Source organism: Acipenser ruthenus, chromosome 3 (assembly GCF_902713425.1).
Source record: "Acipenser ruthenus chromosome 3, fAciRut3.2 maternal haplotype, whole genome shotgun sequence".
Classification (NCBI taxonomy): Eukaryota; Metazoa; Chordata; class Actinopteri; order Acipenseriformes; family Acipenseridae; genus Acipenser; species Acipenser ruthenus.
The window spans coordinates 4,379,677-4,401,010 of NC_081191.1; the positions used below are offsets into that span (position 1 = coordinate 4,379,677).

Here is a 21,334-nt window from a genome sequence, read left to right on the forward strand (position 1 = left end):
TAAAGGGTCAATGGCTCATAAAGTGATACTGGTATAACTAATTTGTAGTACACATTACCCAGAACTTCAGCTTCACAGCACATCACAGTACAGTACAGTATATGTAATTTAGCACAAACTGTACAGCTGTTCATGCATTAATTAGGGTCCACAGGAATCTGGAAACTGCAATACTTGTCACCCACACACGTGATGTTCTCATGCCACATAGTGTATAGAGCAATGCTTTAGACAGGGAGGCCAGTAATTACCCCCTTCATACATGCAGCCTGATAAAAGCAGGTGCTAAAAACCTTCATTTTTTTGCAGACATCTGCTTCAATGTTGTTAATACATTAGACTATTGTTTTTATAATGCAGAGAATATACTTGTTATTAACTCTTTAAGGTGTTCTGGCCAGCATGTTAAAACAATTTGGATTACCCCGTATTTCTCCTTGAATCAAACAAGTGTGTAGCTGCAAAATGTGAATTTAGAAGCTGAGCAGTGTTGCTGTCCATTAGTTACTGGGTTAGACTGTTAGTTTTTGTAACAAAACATAATACTTCTGGGACACTTTATATTCCTGATTTGCTATTTTCTTTTTAGCGATTTGATCATTGTAACTTGCTGATTGCTGGACTACCAAAATCCCGTCAAAAGTCTCAATTCATTCTGGATTCTGCTGCCCCAGTCTTGACTCATAGCAGGTCTAAAGAGCCCATCACACTTGCCTGGAGAAATCTTTATGGGCTTCCTGTAGCCTTTGTCTTTTTGAACTTTAAGATCCTTCATGGGCTATCTTTTCAGTACCTTTCAGTCATGATGCCTAAGTAAGTCCCAGCTCATTCTCTACGGTCTGCAACTGCATTATAATAAAGTGAATGGCAATCACATGGTTTAAATGGGCGTTGATTGCATAGTGTGTATAGGGCATTTATCCAGGGAGAAATGAGGAGGGGCCATTAACCCAATTTTTATCGTGGATACACCCGCAAGTGAAGTTGATGTTTCAACTTGTTTTTGTTGGAAACAGAACCCTCCTCCTCATCTCCTAACTTCATTATGGTACTATAATGGAGTCCCCTATGACAGATAGAGCTGTATCCTGTATATATTACTCCCACAGCCACCACTGGGGGATCCAGAATTAAAAGAGCAGAACATCTGTACAATGATTAAGAGAAGTGTGCTAACTGCAGGATTTTTTTTTTTAATTATAGCAATAACATCTTGGTGAGATAATTGTGTGTGTGTGTATGTGTATATACACAGTGCTCCCTCGCTATAAGGCTCTCAACATTTCTACAGTAAATACAATTCCGGTGTTGTTCAAACTGTAAACAACTTCTCAGTCTAACTTCCGTTTCTGTCTCTCCCTTTTGATACAGTATCTGAACTGAAGAAAAGCTGCGCTGGCACATTATAACACAGACATCTTATTCAGCATTCATTTTATAACTAAATATATATTAGGCCTATTACGTGGTTATCTTTCCTAATGTATTTACTTTTTTGCTAAGAGAGGAGCTGTGGCTTTTTCCGGGATTCGAGACGCTTCAGCCCCGCTCTCTGGCACCTGAACCTGGGACCAGCTCATTCCCTCTTCCCCTCTCCTGACCCGCTCTCCTTCTCGCACTTGGTTTGCTTGTCTGTCGCTTCAAACTGAACATCCGCCATTTAGCCAGGCTATTTATAGTTTAAAAACTGGTAATTAAAATGATGCATGAGTGGGAATGTTACCTTTTTTTCTGTAAAAAATATAGTGTTGATTACATGGTGCTTTATGCATGGTTAATTCACGGAAAGTTACATGTTTGCTTCACTATATGTGCATTATAGAGAGGGAGTTATTTTTTGTATTTTAGTCAGATGTGTGTTGCTATGTGTCCCGCAGCGTCCCCCTCTCCCGTTTATAACGCTCTTCGGTTATAACGCTCATATTGTGTGTCTCCCGAGGCCAGCGTTATAGCGAGGGAGCACTGTATGTATATACAACAAGAATACATTTATAAAATACGGGATACAAAAAGGTAGCATATATAGAGCTAATGGTGACACATAGATTAGGATCAATTAAGTGTTAATGTCTGTGACAGGACGGCTCCACTCCCATCTCTCACAATCGCTTGTCATGAACACCCACACCAAACAAGGAGAGCTGCAGGCTTTTTATACATGTGACCATTTTAACAATAAATTAATCAGTCCGGAGATGGTCAAGTTCTGCACGAGTTTCAGTGGATGGGTTTCTAATCCCATCCACGCTGCCATACATGATAACAAACACCCGTTGTGTTTTTAAATTAACCCAAAATGCATTTAAATAATACACCAATAACAAAACATACTCGTTTTAAATAAAGACAACCACATACATTTTAAATCATAATACATTGTGTTTTACCTAAACACAATATACTTTTAAATAACACAAGATACAAACACCCGTTTTAAAATATACAATGCATTTTCCCATCACCAAACAATATATTTATTTACAGGCAGGGCTTGACTTGCCCCCTTTAATTATGTGCAGGGCTTTTCTCCTGCCCTGCCACAATGAAGTGAAGCTGAAACTGAAGCAAGTAAACAGTACAGTATATGATTCAACATTGCGAAGAACTGGCTTAACCATTTATTTTGACGCCAGTAAATAGTGACCCATAACGGAGGACATTTGATTTTCTACAGTATGCAATGATCATGTATGTTGGTTCTCTATACCAGCATAAAGTGAAGGTGGTGTCTCAGTGCTTCTATTCACCTATACAATATATCATACTGTAAATACACAGCAATTTCAGATTTAAACATGCAAGCTATCAATAGTTTCTAGTAGCCCTTCAATGTTCAGAACAGTTTGCTCGGTAACAGCAAAGATATACATTTTAACTGTACATGGAATTGTGCATAAAACCTTAACTAGAGACTCAACAGGATCTCTAATATATATGGTACACAAATATATTTCAAACAAAAACTATACGTTAAATGTATACATAGATGGTGTAGTTGTACCTGTCAGCTAATAATGTGTTTCCAGATGTATACAGTGCCTCATGTAAAGCCTCCATCTCACATTTATAATCCTGAAGATAGAGCAATGCTCATAGAACAATAGTATTAGCCAGCAAACCTATAATCTTACTGTCTTTGTCTCTGCCATATTCAGAATCTTTCTTTTCCAGCACTGAATAAAGGGAAGCTATTCCCACCTCAGTGCAAGTAAACTGAACCTTGGGCAGCTTGTTGAAGTCATTCATTCCCTATTTTTACCAGGGAGTTTCTTTAAAACACAACAAAATACAATCCCACAATCCCCTAGTGACCATTTGATGTGGGTCAAGAACCTCTGAGGTTGACCACGTTTGGAAAAAATGATGAAACATGTTTTTGATGGCCTGGGCCGGCCCCTGTCCACAGTGGAAATGAGACATTAGACGACACGCTAGGGACAGCGTAAAGGTGATACATTTAAGAGCTTTTCCAGAGTACAGACTTCACTGCACTGACTGGTTCTATATCCCTTCAGAACTGAAACACCTTGCACACACATCAAACCTGTCCTGCCATGGCTGTCTGTATCATATGCAGTATTTTTTGTGCAGCCCTTTTAAATACATACTGTAACCGAGTTTCACCCACTCGCGTTCGTTTGCCCCTTTAAGAACGTAGTCCTGACACACAGAATTGAAGTTTTAGCGCTGAAGCGCACTTTTAATAATACAAAACAAACAAAAACAAAATAAATATCTAGCTCCTCTGGAGCACTAACTAAACTTCCAGGAACAGCCCTGCCTAGCCCAGGACAGCTAAGCTAAACATACAGTTTAACAAAAAACACACAAGTACACACAGTACCTCTTCCTGCTTCCTTTTACTCAGCAGCCCGAATGATTTGGCTGTGGGGATTATATTCCCCACAGAAACAGATATAGGCAGTTGGCACCAATTTACAATAATTGCCAACTGCCAATAGAATTAACCAAACAATTAAAACATGTTTGCACGTGTTTTTGGCAGGAAGGATTTTTAACCCCCTCCCTGCCTTGCTACACATCCACCCCCTTGTCTTTTTAAGAAACAGGCCATACTACAGCCACCTCCCTCCACCCTTAAAGGACCACCCGCCCTCAAGTCCCATCTCTTTGGTCTTCGCCCTCTTCCACGGGGGGGCTTGAGGGTCGGTCAGTCTTTCCTCCGGAACCCACAGGAAGGGACCATGAACCGGCAACGAGGGACTCCACCGAGGTAACAGGGGCGACTGGTGCGCCGACCGGAGACCTGGTGGGAGGTGCAGCAGGCAGAGGTCCAAGGCTTGGCACCGGCGAAGCGACCTCTGAACCACCAGGGGGAGCCCAAGCAACGTCTGCCGAATGTGGCTCGATGTCTGGGGTTGCAGGGGGAGCACAGTGGGGGACCAGGCGGGGAACTGTGCCTGGTGAAGTACACTCCTGAACTCTAGGTCCAGTGATGGGAGGTCCAGAACCCTCACCAGGATGTCCTGGAGCATGGGGCAAGGGACCATACTGACCGCCGCCGGACGAGCTTTCAGGGTTGGAGGCTGGAGCTGTGGTGGAGGTGCGCTCTTCACCTTCTCCCCCTTGATTGTAGCTTCTGGCTCCAGAGATGACAACAACTCCACCTCCTCTGGCTCAGGAGACAGAAGAGCTTCTCCCTCTGGGGCTGGAGACAGCGGAGCTTCTCTCTTTGGGGCTGGAGACAGCGGAGCTTCTCCCTCTGCAGCTGGAGACAGCGGAGCTTCTGCCTCTGCAGCTGGAAACAGCGGAGCTTCTACCTCTCGGGCTGGAGACAGCGGAGTTTCTACCTCTGCAGCTGGAGACAGCAGAGCTTCTCCCTCTGCAGCTGGAGACAGCAGAGCTTCTCTCTCTGGGGCTGGAGACAGCTGAGCTTCTCCCTCTGGGGCTGGAGACAGCGGAGCTTCTACCTCTCGGGCTGGAGACAGCGGAGCTTCTCCCTCTCGGGCTGGAGACAGCGGAGCTTCTCCCTCTGGGGCTGGAGACAGCGGAGCTTCTCCCTCTGCAGCTGGAGACAGTGGAGCTTCTCCCTCTGCAGCTGGAGACAGCAGAGCTTCTCCCTCTCGGGCTGGAGACAGTGGAGCTTCTCCCTCTGGGGCTGGAGACAGCAGAGCTTCTCTCTCTGGGGCTGGAGACAGTGGAGCTTCTCCCTCTGGGGCTGGAGACAGCGGAGCTTCTCCCTCTGGGGCTGGAGACAGCGGAGCTTCTCCCTCTGGGGCTGGAGACAGCGGAGCTTCTCCCTCTCGGGCTGGAGACAGCGGAGCTTCTCCCTCTGGGGCTGGAGACAGCGGAGCTTCTACCTCTCGGGCTGGAGACAGCAGAGCTTCTCCCTCTGCAGCTGGAGACAGCGGAGCTTCTCCCTCTGGGGCTGGAGACAGCGGAGCTTCTCCCTCTGGGGCTGGAGACAGCGGAGCTTCTCCCTCTGGGGCTGGAGACAGCGGAGCTTCTCCCTCTGGGGCTGGAGACAGCGGAGCTTCTCCCTCTGGGGCTGGAGACAGCGGAGCTTCTACCTCTCGGGCTGGAGACAGCAGAGCTTCTCCCTCTGCAGCTGGAGACAGCGGAGCTTCTCCCTCTGGGGCTGGAGACAGCGGAGCTTCTCCCTCTGGGGCTGGAGACAGTGGAGCTTCTCCCTCTGGGGCTGGAGACAGCGGAGCTTCTCCCTCTGGGGCTGGAGACAGCGGAGCTTCTCCCTCTGGGGCTGGAGACAGCGGAGCTTCTCCCTCTGGGGCTGGAGACAGCGGAGCTTCTCCCTCTGGGGCTGGAGACAGCGGAGCTTCTACCTCTGCAGCTGGAGACAGCGGAGCTTCTCCCTCTGGGGCTGGAGACAGCGGAGCTTCTCCCTCTGGGGCTGGAGACAGTGGAGCTTCTCCCTCTGGGGCTGCAGACAGCGGAGCTTCTCCCTCTGGGGCTGGAGACAGTGGAGCTTCTCTTGCCAACTCCCACTTCTGGAGCAGCAGCTCCAGCTCTGTTGGCTCCCGCTCCTTTATTTCCAATGGGCACAACCCTAGCTCCTGTCTTTGCCTCTCGTTCGCCTCCTGCTGTCTACATTTGCTTTTGTCTTGTGCAGCAGTATTTCTTTTGATCCTCTCAATCAACTTCTTTAAATCTTCCAATTCTTTTCTTTTTGGGTCTATAGGGACGCCCAAGCATGCTGCCACCATATGTAACCGAGCTTCACTAACTCGTGTCCGTTTGCCCCTTTAAGAACGTAGACCCGACACATAGAATTGAAGTTTTAGCGCTTACGCGCACTTTTAATGATATGAAATAAACAAAAAGAAAATAAACACCTAACTCCTGTAGAATGCTAACTAAACTTTCAGGAACATCCCTGTCTAGCCCGGGACAGCTAAGCTGTTTGCCCGACACAAAAACAAAACACACAGTTTATCAAAACACACACGAGTACACACAGTACCTCTCTTGTGACAGCTTGGCAGCAGGGTACACACCTTCCTGCTTCCTTCTACTCAGCAGCCCCAAATGATTTGGCTGTGGGGATTATATTTCCCACAGAAACAGATATAGGAAGCTGGCACCAATTTACAATAGAATTAACCAAACAATCCAAACACGTTTGCACATGTTTTTGGCAGGAAGGATTTTGAACCCCCTCCCTGCCTTGCTACAATGCATTTTAAAGATAATGATACATACATAATTTTGCTAAATGCTGCACAAGATGCATCTGCCGTACTTCTAGAAGTCATCACTGAAATGCCTAATATAAGACTTAGGAGCTACTGTCGCAGAAAGGCTGTTATGCCAAATACGAAGGCAATTACTAATTACTCAAAAGAGAGAGAAAACTGTCCATGCAATCATATCTGAAAACAACTCAACGATAATAAGAACTAATTTAGTTCCTCACACTATATTTTGTGGAAAAAGAATGTACAATAAATTCGAAAGCCAGGTGCATCAAAAAATGTAAAATAAATAAATAAATATAATCATGACTTTCCATCTTTCATTCTTCAGTAATTATCGTAAATCCACCCACAGGGATCCATCACTTGACTTCAGCTGCTGTTCTGAAGCAGCACAATAACAGCAGTGTCGTCATTATGTACATTTCAGGTATCTGTACTTACACAGCAAAAGACTTTCGCTGCCAGGTTCTCATCAAACTGCCCAATAATTATCCGGACATCGTTATCCTGCAGAAGACAAAGAAATAAAAATTATATATATATATATATATATATATATATATATATATATATAGAGAGAGAGAGAGAGAGAGAGAGAGAGAGAGAGAGAGAGAGAGAGAGAGAGAGTTAAAAACAAAAACAAGAAAGCACCTCCAGGAAATTCTGCCACATCTGTCTCACAATATGATGCCAAAGAAGAGTGAGCCACTCATCAATTAGACTTGTTGGGCACTGTTTCAATATGAATAAAATGAGCATGGCGTCAATGATCTTGTACTGGGAACTACTATCGAGAAGGGACACTTGAGAGGGCTGCAGTCCAAGTGCAGTCTGAAGGGGTACTTGGTTTGGCCCTGAGAACACTTAACAAAATGGCACTGCTGAAAAGAGTGAGGGGACTCGTGTTAGAGGTGAGAAAAGTAACCCTGAACGACTGTATGAATGTTACGGTGAAGCCTGTGCAGGTACTTAGGGAAAGTGTAGAGAAGGTTAAGAAGTACAGTGAGGGGAAGAGCTGTACTCGCTGTGTGGGGTGGTTTCTGTGTTTAAACCAAGCCTCATTCATCTTGGTTTAAATAGTGTGTTGCACAGTTATTATTTTTGCAGTTTTTTTCCATTTGTTAAAATATCCTCCTTGATCTGGAATACCACATACGGAAAATAAATATATTTTTAATATATGGAATTATATATTTTTTAAAACCTGAAATGTATTTATAATATATTTTCTTAAAAATGACATGTTGCTTAAATATATTTATAATATACTATAAATGTATTTTGTAAATCAACATATTCATATTTATACATTTTATTTTTCTAAATTATATTCAAAATACATTGTAAAATATGTTGTAAATAAATATATTCACATAAATATATTTAAAAGTGTATGCAGTGTTTTCAAACAATATATTTATATATTGCATATAATGGGAGACTGCGACGGTCAGGCAGCACTAAATTTAAAACAAGAAGGCTTCATAAGTTTATCCACGTTCAGCAGATAAAAACACAGACACTGTGATTTTAATTCGGTAAATAAGTTTATTCTTGACGGAACAAATATGGTCGTTAATCAATCTTTCTGCAGATACCAAAGTGTTACAGATACCTCATAAAAAATAACTGGGCTAAGCCTATATTTAGAAGAAAAAAAAGAGGTCAATAACAATCAAGGACACAATAGGCTGTTCATATTTTAAGTCACCTTATATTTAAACTGTATGCTCACCAATATGAAAAAAAGAATGAAATTGCAAAAATGTATTTCCGTTTTTTTTTACTTTCATAGCTCTATTTTCAGCAACAATTCCATAGCTATTAATGAATTTGTCGATTCTTCCTGAGCAACATCCGAAGAATCCGACCCATCCTCACCAACTATGCTACCCAGCTCCTGGTCCAGGCCCTGGTACTCTCCCGCCTAGACTACTGCAACTCCCTCCTGGCTGGCCTCCCTGCGTCCGCCACCCGTCCGCTCCAGCTCATCCAGAACTCTGCTGCCCGCCTGGTGTTCTCTCTGCCTCGCTTCGCCCACGCTACTCCACTACTCTGCTCGCTCCACTGGCTCCCGATCACCGCTCGCATCCAGTTCAAGACTCTTGTACTAGCCTACAGATGCCTTGACCAGTCTGCACCCAGCTACCTCCAGACCCTCATCTCTCCCTACACCCCCACTCGACCTCTCCGCTCCGCCTGCACTAGAAGACTAGCTCTACCACCGCTACGCTCCCCTGCCTCCAAAGCCCGCTCCTTCTCCACCATTGCTCTGCAGTGGTGGAATGACCTTCCTACAGATGTCAGGACTGCCCAGTCCCTGACCACATTCCGGCGCCTCCTTAAGACTCACCTCTTCAAAGAGCACCTGTAGAACTCCTCTGTTTGTATCCTGGGACACTATCACCCTTCATGTAAATGTGCTTTATTTTGCTCTTATCAGCCCCTATTTTACTGCATTTAATCCTGTACTTCAGAATACTGTAATCTGCCAAGTTTTTAACCTGTAGTACTTTGTATTTAATCACATCCTGATGTAACTATCACTATTTAATCATATCCTGATGTAACTATCACTATTACCTGCTGTATTATTGAATTGTGGTTTGTCAAACTTGTACTTTACTTGAACAAAAGTTATTGTATTTCTTGCTCTTATTGTATTACTTGTATTGTAACGCTTGAAATGTTTTTGCTTACGATTGTAAGTCGCCCTGGATAAGGGCGTCTGCTAAGAAATAAATAATAATAATAATAATAATAATAATAATTTCTAATTGGAAGCAGCAGTTTTTTTAAACGTTTCATAGTTTCAGAAGAACAATGTTAGCAGGTCTACAGAGAAGCAGCCCAAACACCTGTTGTAATGCAAACAGCCTTTTAGCATATGTTGAAAGCTTTTCATTTTTACAAAATGATGATATATTCTGTTATGTTTAAAGATAGTAGTTATTTTTAAGTGACATTGCGGAATTCCAGTCCCTTCTTATTTATTTGCTTCATATCTGTTTGGTGGAACACATGCAAAATATGGTGCGTGTCCAGGCACTTTACATTATGTAATATATTGTGACTACATTATATAATACATGTTTAGTAAATATATTGAATAATACATTTCTAAAAAATACATGGACAATATAATTGATATATTGTTACCTGAAATTATATTTTAAATATATTTAAAATATGTTTAAGCAAATACATTGTAAATATATTTTCCATGTGATGAAAATGTAATATGTTAAATATATTTTATATAACGTTACATACATAATACATATATTTTTCCATATATTTTATCATTCCCAAAGACTATTTGTTTTATATGAATAATATGTTTACAAAAATATATTTAAAATACATATTTTTTTAGTATGGGTGGTGTTCAGCTTCTGATTAATAACATTGTGCCAAACTGGCATTTGAGCCTGATAGCTCTGGTATCCAGTCACATGTGCTCAAAGATAGAACTGATAGCATGCTGTTGATTTGTCAAAATACGTTGCCTCGGATAACTTGTTTTAAAGAGGGACCCAGGAAACAAGGAGTAAACAGATGCATTTACACCATTCATTAACAAAAATATATTTATTTGTCAATTAAATATTTTCTAATCAGATATTTAAATTTACTATATGTAGGTAAGCTGCATTTGAAATATCTAATGGCAACTGAATCCAAAAAACAGGAGCCTTGCACATTAAAAAGCTGTCTGGCCTATCGCTGTTCTCATAGGGGAAGCTTTCTGCTTTAGCTGAGTCTATATTAAAGTGTAGTACTTTCTCTACATAGTTTGTGGTGATTTCTCAATTCAGTCTGGTCTGTAATGCTTTTAACCATATCCAGCCAACTGAATTACTGCACCTCATTTGGAAAACATATACTAAAAAACCATTACGCACAACACCGCATTTGCATCCAATATAAAAATAATTCGACACGGGTTCGTCCATCTGAACATATTCAGTTTGATATGATTAATATGACTTAGTCCACTCTCTTCTGGACTAAGTGAATTACTGCTTGACAACCCATGTTTCATTTGTAATTAAAAAAAGTAAAAAAAAAATGCATGTATATACTTTTTGCTTAATTTACAGAAGGGGGAAAAACATTGTGATGATTATAGGCTTTGAAATATCTAGACAGCATTCAAGGCACTTACAAAATCACATCAAGCTGATTAAATATCAGTGCTTTTTGCCCACAAGTAGCACCAAACAGGTTACAAGGAACATGCCAATCAAGGTGAAACTGACCTACTTCGTGCCATTCTGTAGCTGTGCAGAAATGTTAAACAGAATCCCGCTCAGTACCTCTAGAAATGCCAGCACTATGCCAGAGACACATGAATGAAAACCTGAAGATTAATCTCAACTGTAGAGGATTTAAATACAGCCACCGTTTAAGTCTTTAAAACAGGGGTGTCTGAAGTTGTGCCTTTCCAGTCCTGGTGTTTGTTCCAACCCTGTTCCATCCCGACCCTGAAGTAGTTAATTATATAATTGGACCTGTTAAACCGGGAGTGGAATGGCTCTCCAGGACCGGGATTGGACACTCCTGCTTTAAAATAGTGTACGTCTCTTTTATATTTTGTATTTAAAAGTAGGTAAAATGCCAAGTTTGGTCCAATTTTTTTATATTTATAAATGCCATTAGATCTGTTACTGTTCAGATCAGTTGACTTAAGAAAACCCTGATTTAATACTTTTGAGAAGTTTACATGAAGATAGATATAAAATATTCATACTGTGACAGGATAGCATCACGGCCCAAGATGTTACCAGCAGGAATTTGAGACTGCAGCAAAGCACTGTTGCACACTTTATTAAACAAAAACAAACAAAACACAGGGACAAATAAACACGGCAGGCATGAGGGCCAAAGCAAATGTTCAAACACTGTTCTGTGGTGGTCAGGAGGCAGAAAGGAGACTCAGAACTTAAGAGCTGCAAGTATTTTATTTTATAAATAAAATATGATTAACAAACACAGCTCATAGAGGCAAAATAAAAAGTTTAAACAAAACAATCACACACCACAAATAATAAACAGAAATCCCTCACCCAAGTCTGGCACTATCCCAATACAGTTTGAAAATAAATTCTCTCTCTCTCTCTCTCTCTCTCTCTCTCTCTCTCTCTCTCTCTCTCTCTCTCTCTCTCTCTCTCTCTCTCCTTTGTTATCCTTAGCACCAATTATCTCATTTGGGAACAGCTACATTCTCACATGTATTTGGCATGGACAGAAATTAACCCCCTCCCTGCCAACCACCACCAAAACACATACAAACACCCACACTTTATTTACAGACAGGCTCTTGTTCTGCCACATCATGTGTGCTGATAGATGAATGTAGACACTGATAGAGAGACAGAAAAGGTTGCTGTAGATACAAGGTGGATAGATGGAGGGATGGATGCAAAGATGATAGTCTGTCACCGTAAGGTCAAATGACAGTATGAGAGACAGGACAAGGGGCGGGATATAATATAGTGACCTTGGCTTAAACATTGTACACAATGTAATTGAGAAGTCCGAATTGTATTGTTCAACAGCCCCTCAACATATCATATGTTTTATGCTTTCTTTCAACAACGTGTTGGATTCTTCATGACACAGCTTTTAAGACAAGCTTCAGAATGCAATTATCGTTCACTGCAGTTTGAGCACACTGGCAGATTACATTTAGAGACGGTACGCCTCTATTAATAGATGAGCAAGCTTGGCAGCCTATTTATGTATCAAAGATCTAAGAAGCAAGCTGTTTTTCCATCTCTCTTTGCAGGGACATCCAGTATCTGGGCAACTGCCACTGCATCTTTTGATAAGTGACTTTAAGCTACAAGCGTACATGCTATCTGCTCCGTGTAAAGCTATTCCTGTCTCACATGGGGGTGTAAAATGCTCAGCACTGATCTGCATGCACATTATGGATGTTGACTGCCACAGCACTGTAGTAGCAGATGCTATGGGACCACAGGGATTTTTATTTTCTAACTAAATTAGATACCTTGTCAAATTGAGTGGCACCAAAGTAAAAATATCCCTTCATTGAACAGCTTGTGCCTTACAAACCATCAAACATTGAATGCAAAGTTCTAATTTCCTAAAATCTAACATTGCCCTCCATAGATCATTTTCTTGTCTTCTTCACTCATGCCAGCTCTTTTCTGAACCTTGCAGTCAGGGGCCCAGCATGCTCCCAATTTCTTGACCCACCCAGCATAAAACAGAACAATTGTCAACCTTCTTTTTTTAATCATGCAATTCATTTGAACAAATATTATTACATTTTAATTGTATTCATTTTTTTTAAAGGAAATATAATATGAAATTATTTTGTTATTGTAAACTGCAGTGTTTCATTAAAAAAAGCATATATAAATAATTTTAAATGGACACTTAATTAAATATTCAGTGATAAAAAAGGACTGTATCTCTCCATAATCAGGTCTGGTTCTCAGCTGTCTTAATAAAAAGACTAAAACATCAGATCTTTAATAAAATAGCTAGATATTGCAATCATCACTTATTAAAACACACAAAATGTGTCTTGAATTTTTATACTGTAAGTTAAGCAGAGTTTGCACCACCAAAATATAGAGTAAGAGTACATTAGTTGATCACATTCTGATACAGGTAGCAACTGTGTACAGTATATATTTTCCGATGTTGAATTAATATTTAATTTATAAAAGTTATTAAAATGCATTTGCAGTACATTTATTTTTACTTTGTTTTCTACCATTTAGTCTTATCTTGTGCTGTAACTTAGCCTTATATTTAACAATTATGATCTGTTATTAATACACAACTGTACCTCACAGTTCCTTTAGTTTAAATTTCACAATGGCTCACCCCTATTATATAAAGGCAAGCCTTGTATGTGTTTTAAAATCATCTCCTAGTAGATACACTTTTTTCACACTATTAAAAATAAAATAGTTGGAGTTGCAGTTATTTATGTCCAGCACAGTAATGGAAAATTTTAATCAGAACTAGAACCGTCAGTTTGCAAGCCCTGGTTGTCAGTGATATAAGTATGTCCTGAGAGTTTTGTCACTTTAAATCCGAAGTGACATACAGTAACAGACAGATGCAAAAATTTAAATTGGATAAAACTACCAAGGTAGAAATAATCTGTTACCTGCTTGTTCAGTGAAAACTTGAGAATGATTATTGCAAGGAACCATCATCAGTTATTGCTCCCTATTTGAAAAAAATCTGTTAGCTAAACTGCAGTTTAAATGCAGTTTAAACCCAGTCTTTTAGTTATTGCCCTTGGGAGTGTGTAAATTGTATATGACCACATTTATTATGACTGTAAAACCTGTATTTACAACCATCTGGACTAATAACCACATAGTAAACCCCAGAGCACACATATTCTGTGTTCAGTATAAGTGAATGACAGGGGCACCTTGATTAAACAGCCACCTGCCCTAAGCAATCACAGATCCCTGTGGTGAGCAGAGCAGTCAATTCAGGTTTCACTGTAATCCACTGCAGCCCACATGGGTTTGAAGACATTATTTTCAAGGTGTTATAAGGGTATGGATTACACAAAGAAACATGGAAATGTATTTGAGGTGGAAAAAAAAATGATATCTGAGATTCACAAATTATACCAAACATTTGAAAAGTGAATCATTTCAATTGTTGGTGTAAAGTAATTAGTGTACAATGTGCTGCCACACTTTTCCTCGCTGAGTGTGAATTTAATACATATAAACACAGCAGTTATCACGTGACAGGTGCGATTCTAACCTGAAGCTTCGCACAGATGTGTCTCTATTTTACTTTGCAAGCACTCATTCATGCCTACTTTTGTGTAAATTAGGTGTTCTCACATACTAATTTATAACCACTGTGGGGAATTGTTCACCAGGAAAGTTTCATGGTACACAAATTTAGTACACCTAAAACTAATGAAAAAGGGTGACAACGATATTTTTACAGTTTGTTTTTCTTTTCTTTTTAAAGAATATTTAATGAATGCTGTACTGAAAGAGAGACAGTTATGATAACATGTTTCATGACATTGTCATAGCTGTAAATTCAGGAGCAGAAACTGTATTAACCCTGTAATGCACAAGCATTTCTGAAATGAGAAAAGCTACTTTATTTATGTAACTTGATTCCATTTCTTGTACAAAACACTTTTTTCCCCTGGCAAACATAAGGTATTGGATATGACATCTGTGAAAAATAATAATATAAAGGGATGGCTAAGCATTGTATCATATATGACACTCTGCACCAGGAGGGTGTGTGTGTGTGGGGGGGGGGGGTATATTATTTTAGGGAAGGGGGGGGTTCCAGTTCTGTTTGTTATTGGGGGGGTCTGTTTATTATTCTGGTTTATTTATTTATTTTATTTTATTTTATTTGCCTTGGGGGTATCTGTATGTATTTTGTCTTTGTTGATGTTCGTTGTGTAAGTGCTTTGGGAAAACTTCATTTTAATTTTGTCATGCCAAGAAAGCCTTTTTTGAATTAGAATTAGAATTTGATACAGAAATGGGCATTACAGGGTTAATGCATTTTCCATGCACAGTTATAACAAAAAATATATAATGTAAACTTTATTGAAAAAAAAGCTTAGTTGTAGACCAGAGAGTTTGCTGCTAATTTTATAATATTAAAACCTTGCCCTTGTTGCTAAATAGGCCTAGGGCCCAGTATTTCTGTAGCCTCCTGCTGTTCTGTGCTTGTAGACTCTGGTATACTTAATTAACTCCCTGCTTCTACAGATTTTTTTTTTATTTGCCAGAAAGAAAAGCAGGTGTGACCTTAATCAAAGACTTCACATACACATCAGAAACAATAACCAGGAGCATCACTCATTTTCATATTCAAATGCCATGCAAAACATCTGTCAGACACGTGTGCAGCAGCACCAGCTCAACACCACCCAGCTTACTTACCTTGAGCTTCTTCACGTTGGTACAGGGGTCATTAGAGAAGCTCTCGGTGTCAGCAATTCTAATATCTGCCTTCTCCAGTTTGCTGGTCAGGTCGTTTCTCACCTATCAAGAAACGAGAGACAGTTGGAGTGAGTAAATTGACAAGCACTTACAGTAGGAGAGAAAAGTCTAACTCGCCCCTATATCAATCTGATAAGGAGCAACATGATTAATGCTTCAATTTCCTTCCCAATCCCCCCTGCCAAGCATCAAAATCACCCGAATGCAACGTATCTGCAGGACAGCGCCACAATTACCACAGTACCCATCACCAGAGCCAATGAGCTGATCCTTGCCGGGGATGGTGCAGGGAAGAGTGATGACTGCGTTCATTTACTTTCAATTATCCTACAGTCACTTTAATGGCAAACTTCATTACTGTACATTCATTAATTTATCTTTTTTTTGTGGCTATTAACTTCACTTCAATGTGACAACTGAAGCACACTAATTTGAGAGAAAAAAGGAGCTTGTGGCCTATAGGCTTTTATGAAAACAACTGCAGTGGAATATTTATAGTGTTGCTAACCGCTGCTCGTGAAATGTAGTGCTTGTGACAGGTGAGGCTCGACGGCACTGGCTTCAGTCAGGTACTGTGGTGGCAGTCTCTATGACCGCTTCTACCAAGCCGTTCAATTATGAAATGCCCTGGTTTATAATGGGTGGTTGGCTGAGGCCTCCAAACTAACAGATTCTAACCCAGGGCAGGTGAGGGGCCTACTCAATTGGAATGCTGCACATCTGCTTCTGGTACACTGCATGGACATTACTGAGATAAATACCCATCTACTAAAATGTATTTTAAGTTGCCCAATTCACTGTAACTTACTATTATGTACTGGAGTGGCCATGTATGCACACAGGGAAAAGTATTCTAACTACAGTACAGCAGCGCTTGATCTTCTGCATTGTTATTAGGCCTATCTGTTGTTCCTTGTAAGTCCTCTGCATGGGCTTCTAATTGTAAGCTGAGTATTGCTCAGCACTAGAGTGCACTGTAGCCAGCATAAGCTGGTATTAATAAATCAGGGGATACATTACAAAGGACGAGGTGCAAAAAAGGGATGAGCTTAAACCAGATCCGGAAAGAAACTTCTTTGATATCAATACGATCACTCTCCCCTATTCACCAAGGAACCATTTGCGTAAATATTTTCCTATGCCGCACATTTCAGTAATAAAAACTATTATGGCCGACTTTTTATAAAAAAAATTTGCAAATATTGCTAAATCAGTCATACAAATGTATTCTTTAAATTGAGCTGTTATTGATCTTTGTTTTCAGTAGATAAAGTCACACAATGTTAAGTACGGAAACTGCTATAGTGCTTAAAAAATACTGCAAAACAAAAATCTATGCAATGGGTGACTCTTTGAGCTGAGGGAGGGTTCGCTACTAGAATGCCATGGTAAATTGGTGCTGTAATTTTGCTGCTTTCAATAGTTTTCCAACCATTATATAATGTTATTACATCCAGCCATGGCTTTTACAATACTTTATGTCACTTATCAGTGATTCACTACACTTTGCTTTGGTAAAATAACATACTATCTAAAATTACTAGTGTGTTACAGAACACTGCGTCTGCACTCTTGAAAGGACAGGACACAAACCAGAGTCTTTAAAAGCTTTACTGTACATCAAAAATGAACACTTCAATGGAACTCAACAGGGAGTAAGATTATCAAAGGCAGAAAACAGCTTTTAAAATGACAGAAAGTTCTCAATTTAGCTAGGAGAAGACAGTGAGCGCTGTGCATGACATCCCATCAAACAGAGAGCTGCATTCCACAGTGTTTACTGGTCCTGGGGTAAAGCTGGAGGCTATAGGCCTTCACTGTACCCACGCCATGTTGCACGTGTGTAACAGGGAAGGTAAACCTGCTATTATTGGCTATTAGGGCAACTGGGTTTCTGTCCATCTATCTAAAAGCCTGTGCACTGATTATCAATAACAATAGTTCCTAGTAAAAACATGCTTATACTGCAGTGAGCAGTGCATCAAAAAGCTCCTCATAGCACATCAGTGTCAGCAAGTTTACAGTAACACATTCAGTGGGTCAATCAAACCAGGTTTTCTTTTTCAAAAACAGCATCCTGCATATCGTAGTTTGACAGAGTTGTGATTGATGGTTCAATACCTCATCTGCAGTTCATTAGGAAACACAGATAAAAGGTCCTTCGTTATATGGAACCAAATTGTCCTGTTATTGCCACACTCTTTGTCTATGACACAGAAACTTGTTAAAAATAAAGGATCTAATGGAACAAAGAGGCACTTAAACTACTCTACTTTTTTATTGACGCTGAGAAAGAGATTGTTTCTTTTCGTATGACTACATTTCTACCTGTAACAGGGAGCGATCTGGACTGGCCGTCTGACGCATGCACGATGCTGTAGGAAGAGGGCGGCAATCCCGTGGGATCTGCCTGCCAGTCATGGCAGTGACACAGAGAGGTGGGGAAGAGGGTGTGTACGCTTTCCCCCTCTCCGATTGGCTGGGAGATGGGTTTTAGTGCTGATCCTATAAATTAATACTTTGCTGTTTCCTCAGATCTGCCCCTTTAGACCTGTAGAACGAGCAAGCGGTTACGCTGCTCAGCAAGACCAGCGGACGGACGGGAGAAAAACTTCCACAAAGAATCTTGAAGGAAAGAATTGAAAGAGATAGAGAGAAAATGGGGAATCCTTGGGCAGACCCCGATAGTGTTTTTAGAAATCTAGCTGAGGAACAGCATAGAGTAGGACGTAGACCCGAGTCGTACGGGTAGCGGCGACTGGGAAAATTCACGTTGCAAAGTGCAGCACCTTTATTTTGGAGTTTTGATTACTGTGTTTTATTTTCCCTGTTTCTTTTTGCCTTCTCGTTTTCATTATTTTTGAGCACCTGCGAGTGCACCTGAACTGTACTGAGTACCCTGACCCATAGGTGGTAGCCAGACCACGGACAACAGCGCCCTCTGCGGGCTTAAAGAAATCAGTACAAATCATAAGATTAAACTAAATAAAACCGAGCACCTGTGCGGTGTTTTGACTACAACTTCTGTCTCCTGTGTCAGTGAATACCCACACCCTTCCACACGTGGTGTAAGAGGTGGGATTCACTGGCATTGCCCATACAAGGCAGTGCACCCACAAGCAGAGCAGAAATGGATGCCGTCCAGTTTGCAGCCATGATGGACCTCCTGTGCCAGACCCTAACTGCTGCGGTGCAGGGGGCTGCTGGACCGGCAGGTCCTGATCCCCGGTTACAGAGACCCACAAAAATGACGGCCAATGATATACCCGAAGCCTACCTAGAGGTGTTCGAGGCCATGGTGACCTCTGCCGGGTGGGCTCAGGCACAGTGGGCTAGCTATCTCTTGCCCTAGCTGACGGGGGAGGCACAGGCAGCAGCGAGAATGCTATCCCCGGAGAGGATGATGGATTACCCCACGCTGAAAGTGTCCAACCTTAATCACGTGGGGGCCACACCAGAGAGATATCGGCGAAAGTTCCGAGAGGAGCGTTTCTCGGAGGAGGAGCATCCCAGAACCATCGCCCACCGTCTAAAGGATTACGCCATGGGTTGGCTGAACCCGGACGCGAGCACCAAAGCCAGGTTGGTGGAGGTGATCGTGGTGGAGTGGTTTTTAGAGTGCTTGGCCCCGGCACCTCGAGTTGGCGGAGCAGTATCAGGCAGCAGAGCCAATGCCAGCAAGACTGCCTGGAATGAGCGCAAACTACTATATCACCCCCTCCACTGGCCCTGGAGAGGGTGAAGGGACTGGGGGGAAGGGGTAGACAGGTATTTGGACGGGGGGTGTCAGCGGGAGCTCCCAGCCCAGGAACTGGGGCAGGGTGGGGTTACCCATGGGCTGCTGCGGTGTCGGACCGGGGTCTCACGCGGCCACCTCACTGTCGAGCCTCTTTGATGGCTCCAGTATTTCCACCTCTTGTTGAAGAGTCGGGGTGAGAAACCAGCCCACCAAGGTGTTGGACGTGCAGGGAGGTGGGCCACATCGCTCGGGATTGCCCCGTGATGGATTGTGACCTCAGCCGACCAGGTAAGCATGTTCAATTATCTCAGTCACTTCAGCAAACGGGTTTTGTTATTCCTGTGACAGTGGATGGTACAAAAACCCAGGCTCTCTTGGACTAAGGGTGTGGTCAGTCCCTAGTACAGGAGCTTAATCTCACCAGGGCATAAGCAAATATTGGGACGGGTGCATATTAAATGTATTCATGGGGATGTTCGTTCTTATCCCAAGGTTAGCATAACGGTGAAAATTGGCCAGCAGGTGACACAGGTGCAGGTGGGGTTGTGTCCTCGATTGCCAGTACCGGTAGTTCTGGGACGGGACTGTGGGCAGTTCAAGGATTGGTTGAAGTAATTGGAGAGATCTTTCCCTTTCGTGACCCGGAGTGGTTCTGTCATAAATTTAAACCCCGTAAAACTAAACGGGAGCGCCGGGCTGCTAAGAATGAGGGCTGGCAGTGGAGGGGGTCTGAGAAGTTTCAGGTGGGGGCGATTGGTGAAGAGTCTGGGGGGGAGGCCCCGGAGCCGGTGCAGGGGTCTGGTTCGGCTGCCTCCGCTCAGGACCGACCTGATCCCGAGCTGGAAGCAATGGGAGCTGATTTTTTAGCTCACTCCCATGACTTCCGACTCGAGCAAAGGTGTGACGACGTGCTGGGCAGGCTCTTTGACCAAGCAGCGGTGGTTAATGGTCGGGTGGTCGAGCCCAGACGCGTCGCAACGTACCCTCACTTTGAAATCGCTCGAGACCTCCTGTACCATGTTGACAAATTGCCCCAGACCGGGGAAGTGCGTCACCAGTTGCTAATTCCTCAACCTTTTAAGGAGGATTTGCTGCAGCTGCTCACACTATTCCTTTGTCTGGTCATTTGGGAAGGGATAAGACTAAAGCAAGGCTTGTGTCACGGTTCTACTGGATGGGGCTGGATGCTGACGTCAGACGTTTTTGCAAACGTTGTGGGGAGTGTCAGAAGGCCAGTCCTAGAGCCATCCCACGGGCCCCACTGTTGTCGTTGCCCCTAGTGGAAGCTCCGTTTGAGTGTATTGGAATGGATTTGGTTGGGCTGCTGGAAAGGAGTGCGGCGGGATACACACACCTATTGGTCATTCTGGGTTACGCCACGCGTTATCCCGAGGCCATTCCCCTTCGCTCCGCCTCAGCCAAATCTGTTGCCAATGAGCTTGTGAAGGTCTTTTCTCAAGTCAGGATTCCCAAAGAAATACTAACCGACCAATGCACCAACTTTATGTCCCGTCTAATCCGCGGAACATGTAAGCTTTTGGGAATTAAGACCATTAGGACATCGGTGTTTCATCCTCAAACCGATGGTCTGGTGGAGCGTTTTAACAAGACCCTTAAGAACATGTTGCTTAGATTTATTGATAGTGATGTGCATTACTGGGACCAGCTGATTCCTCCCCTTTGCTATCAGTGAGGTACCCCAGGCTTCCACAGGTTTTTTGCCATTCGAGCTGCTGTATGGACGAAGACCCCAGGGTGTGCTCGATCTGGTCAGAGACATGTGGGAGGAACAGCAGGATAATTCGACCAATACAGTCCGGTATGTGTTGGACCTGCGCAAACGTCTTGAGTCTGTTGGAAAATGGGCGCATGACAATTTGCTGCAGGCTCAGCACAGACAGGAGACACAGTACAACCGAGGAGCCCGG

General features: G+C 42.4%; 1 protein-coding gene across 1 annotated transcript in view; it reads right to left on the minus strand.

Moving 5' to 3' along the window:
* The window catches only part of LOC117435443 (gamma-aminobutyric acid type B receptor subunit 2-like), a 295,459-nt gene that overhangs the window by 102,437 nt on the left and 171,688 nt on the right, over positions 1–21,334 (minus strand). The window contains exons 4-5 of the mRNA XM_034058593.3: positions 15,608–15,709; positions 7,116–7,181 (exon numbers count right to left, since the gene is read on the minus strand). Coding sequence (XP_033914484.1) covers positions 7,116–7,181; positions 15,608–15,709 — 168 coding nt within the window. The remainder of the gene's footprint in view (positions 1–7,115; positions 7,182–15,607; positions 15,710–21,334) is intronic.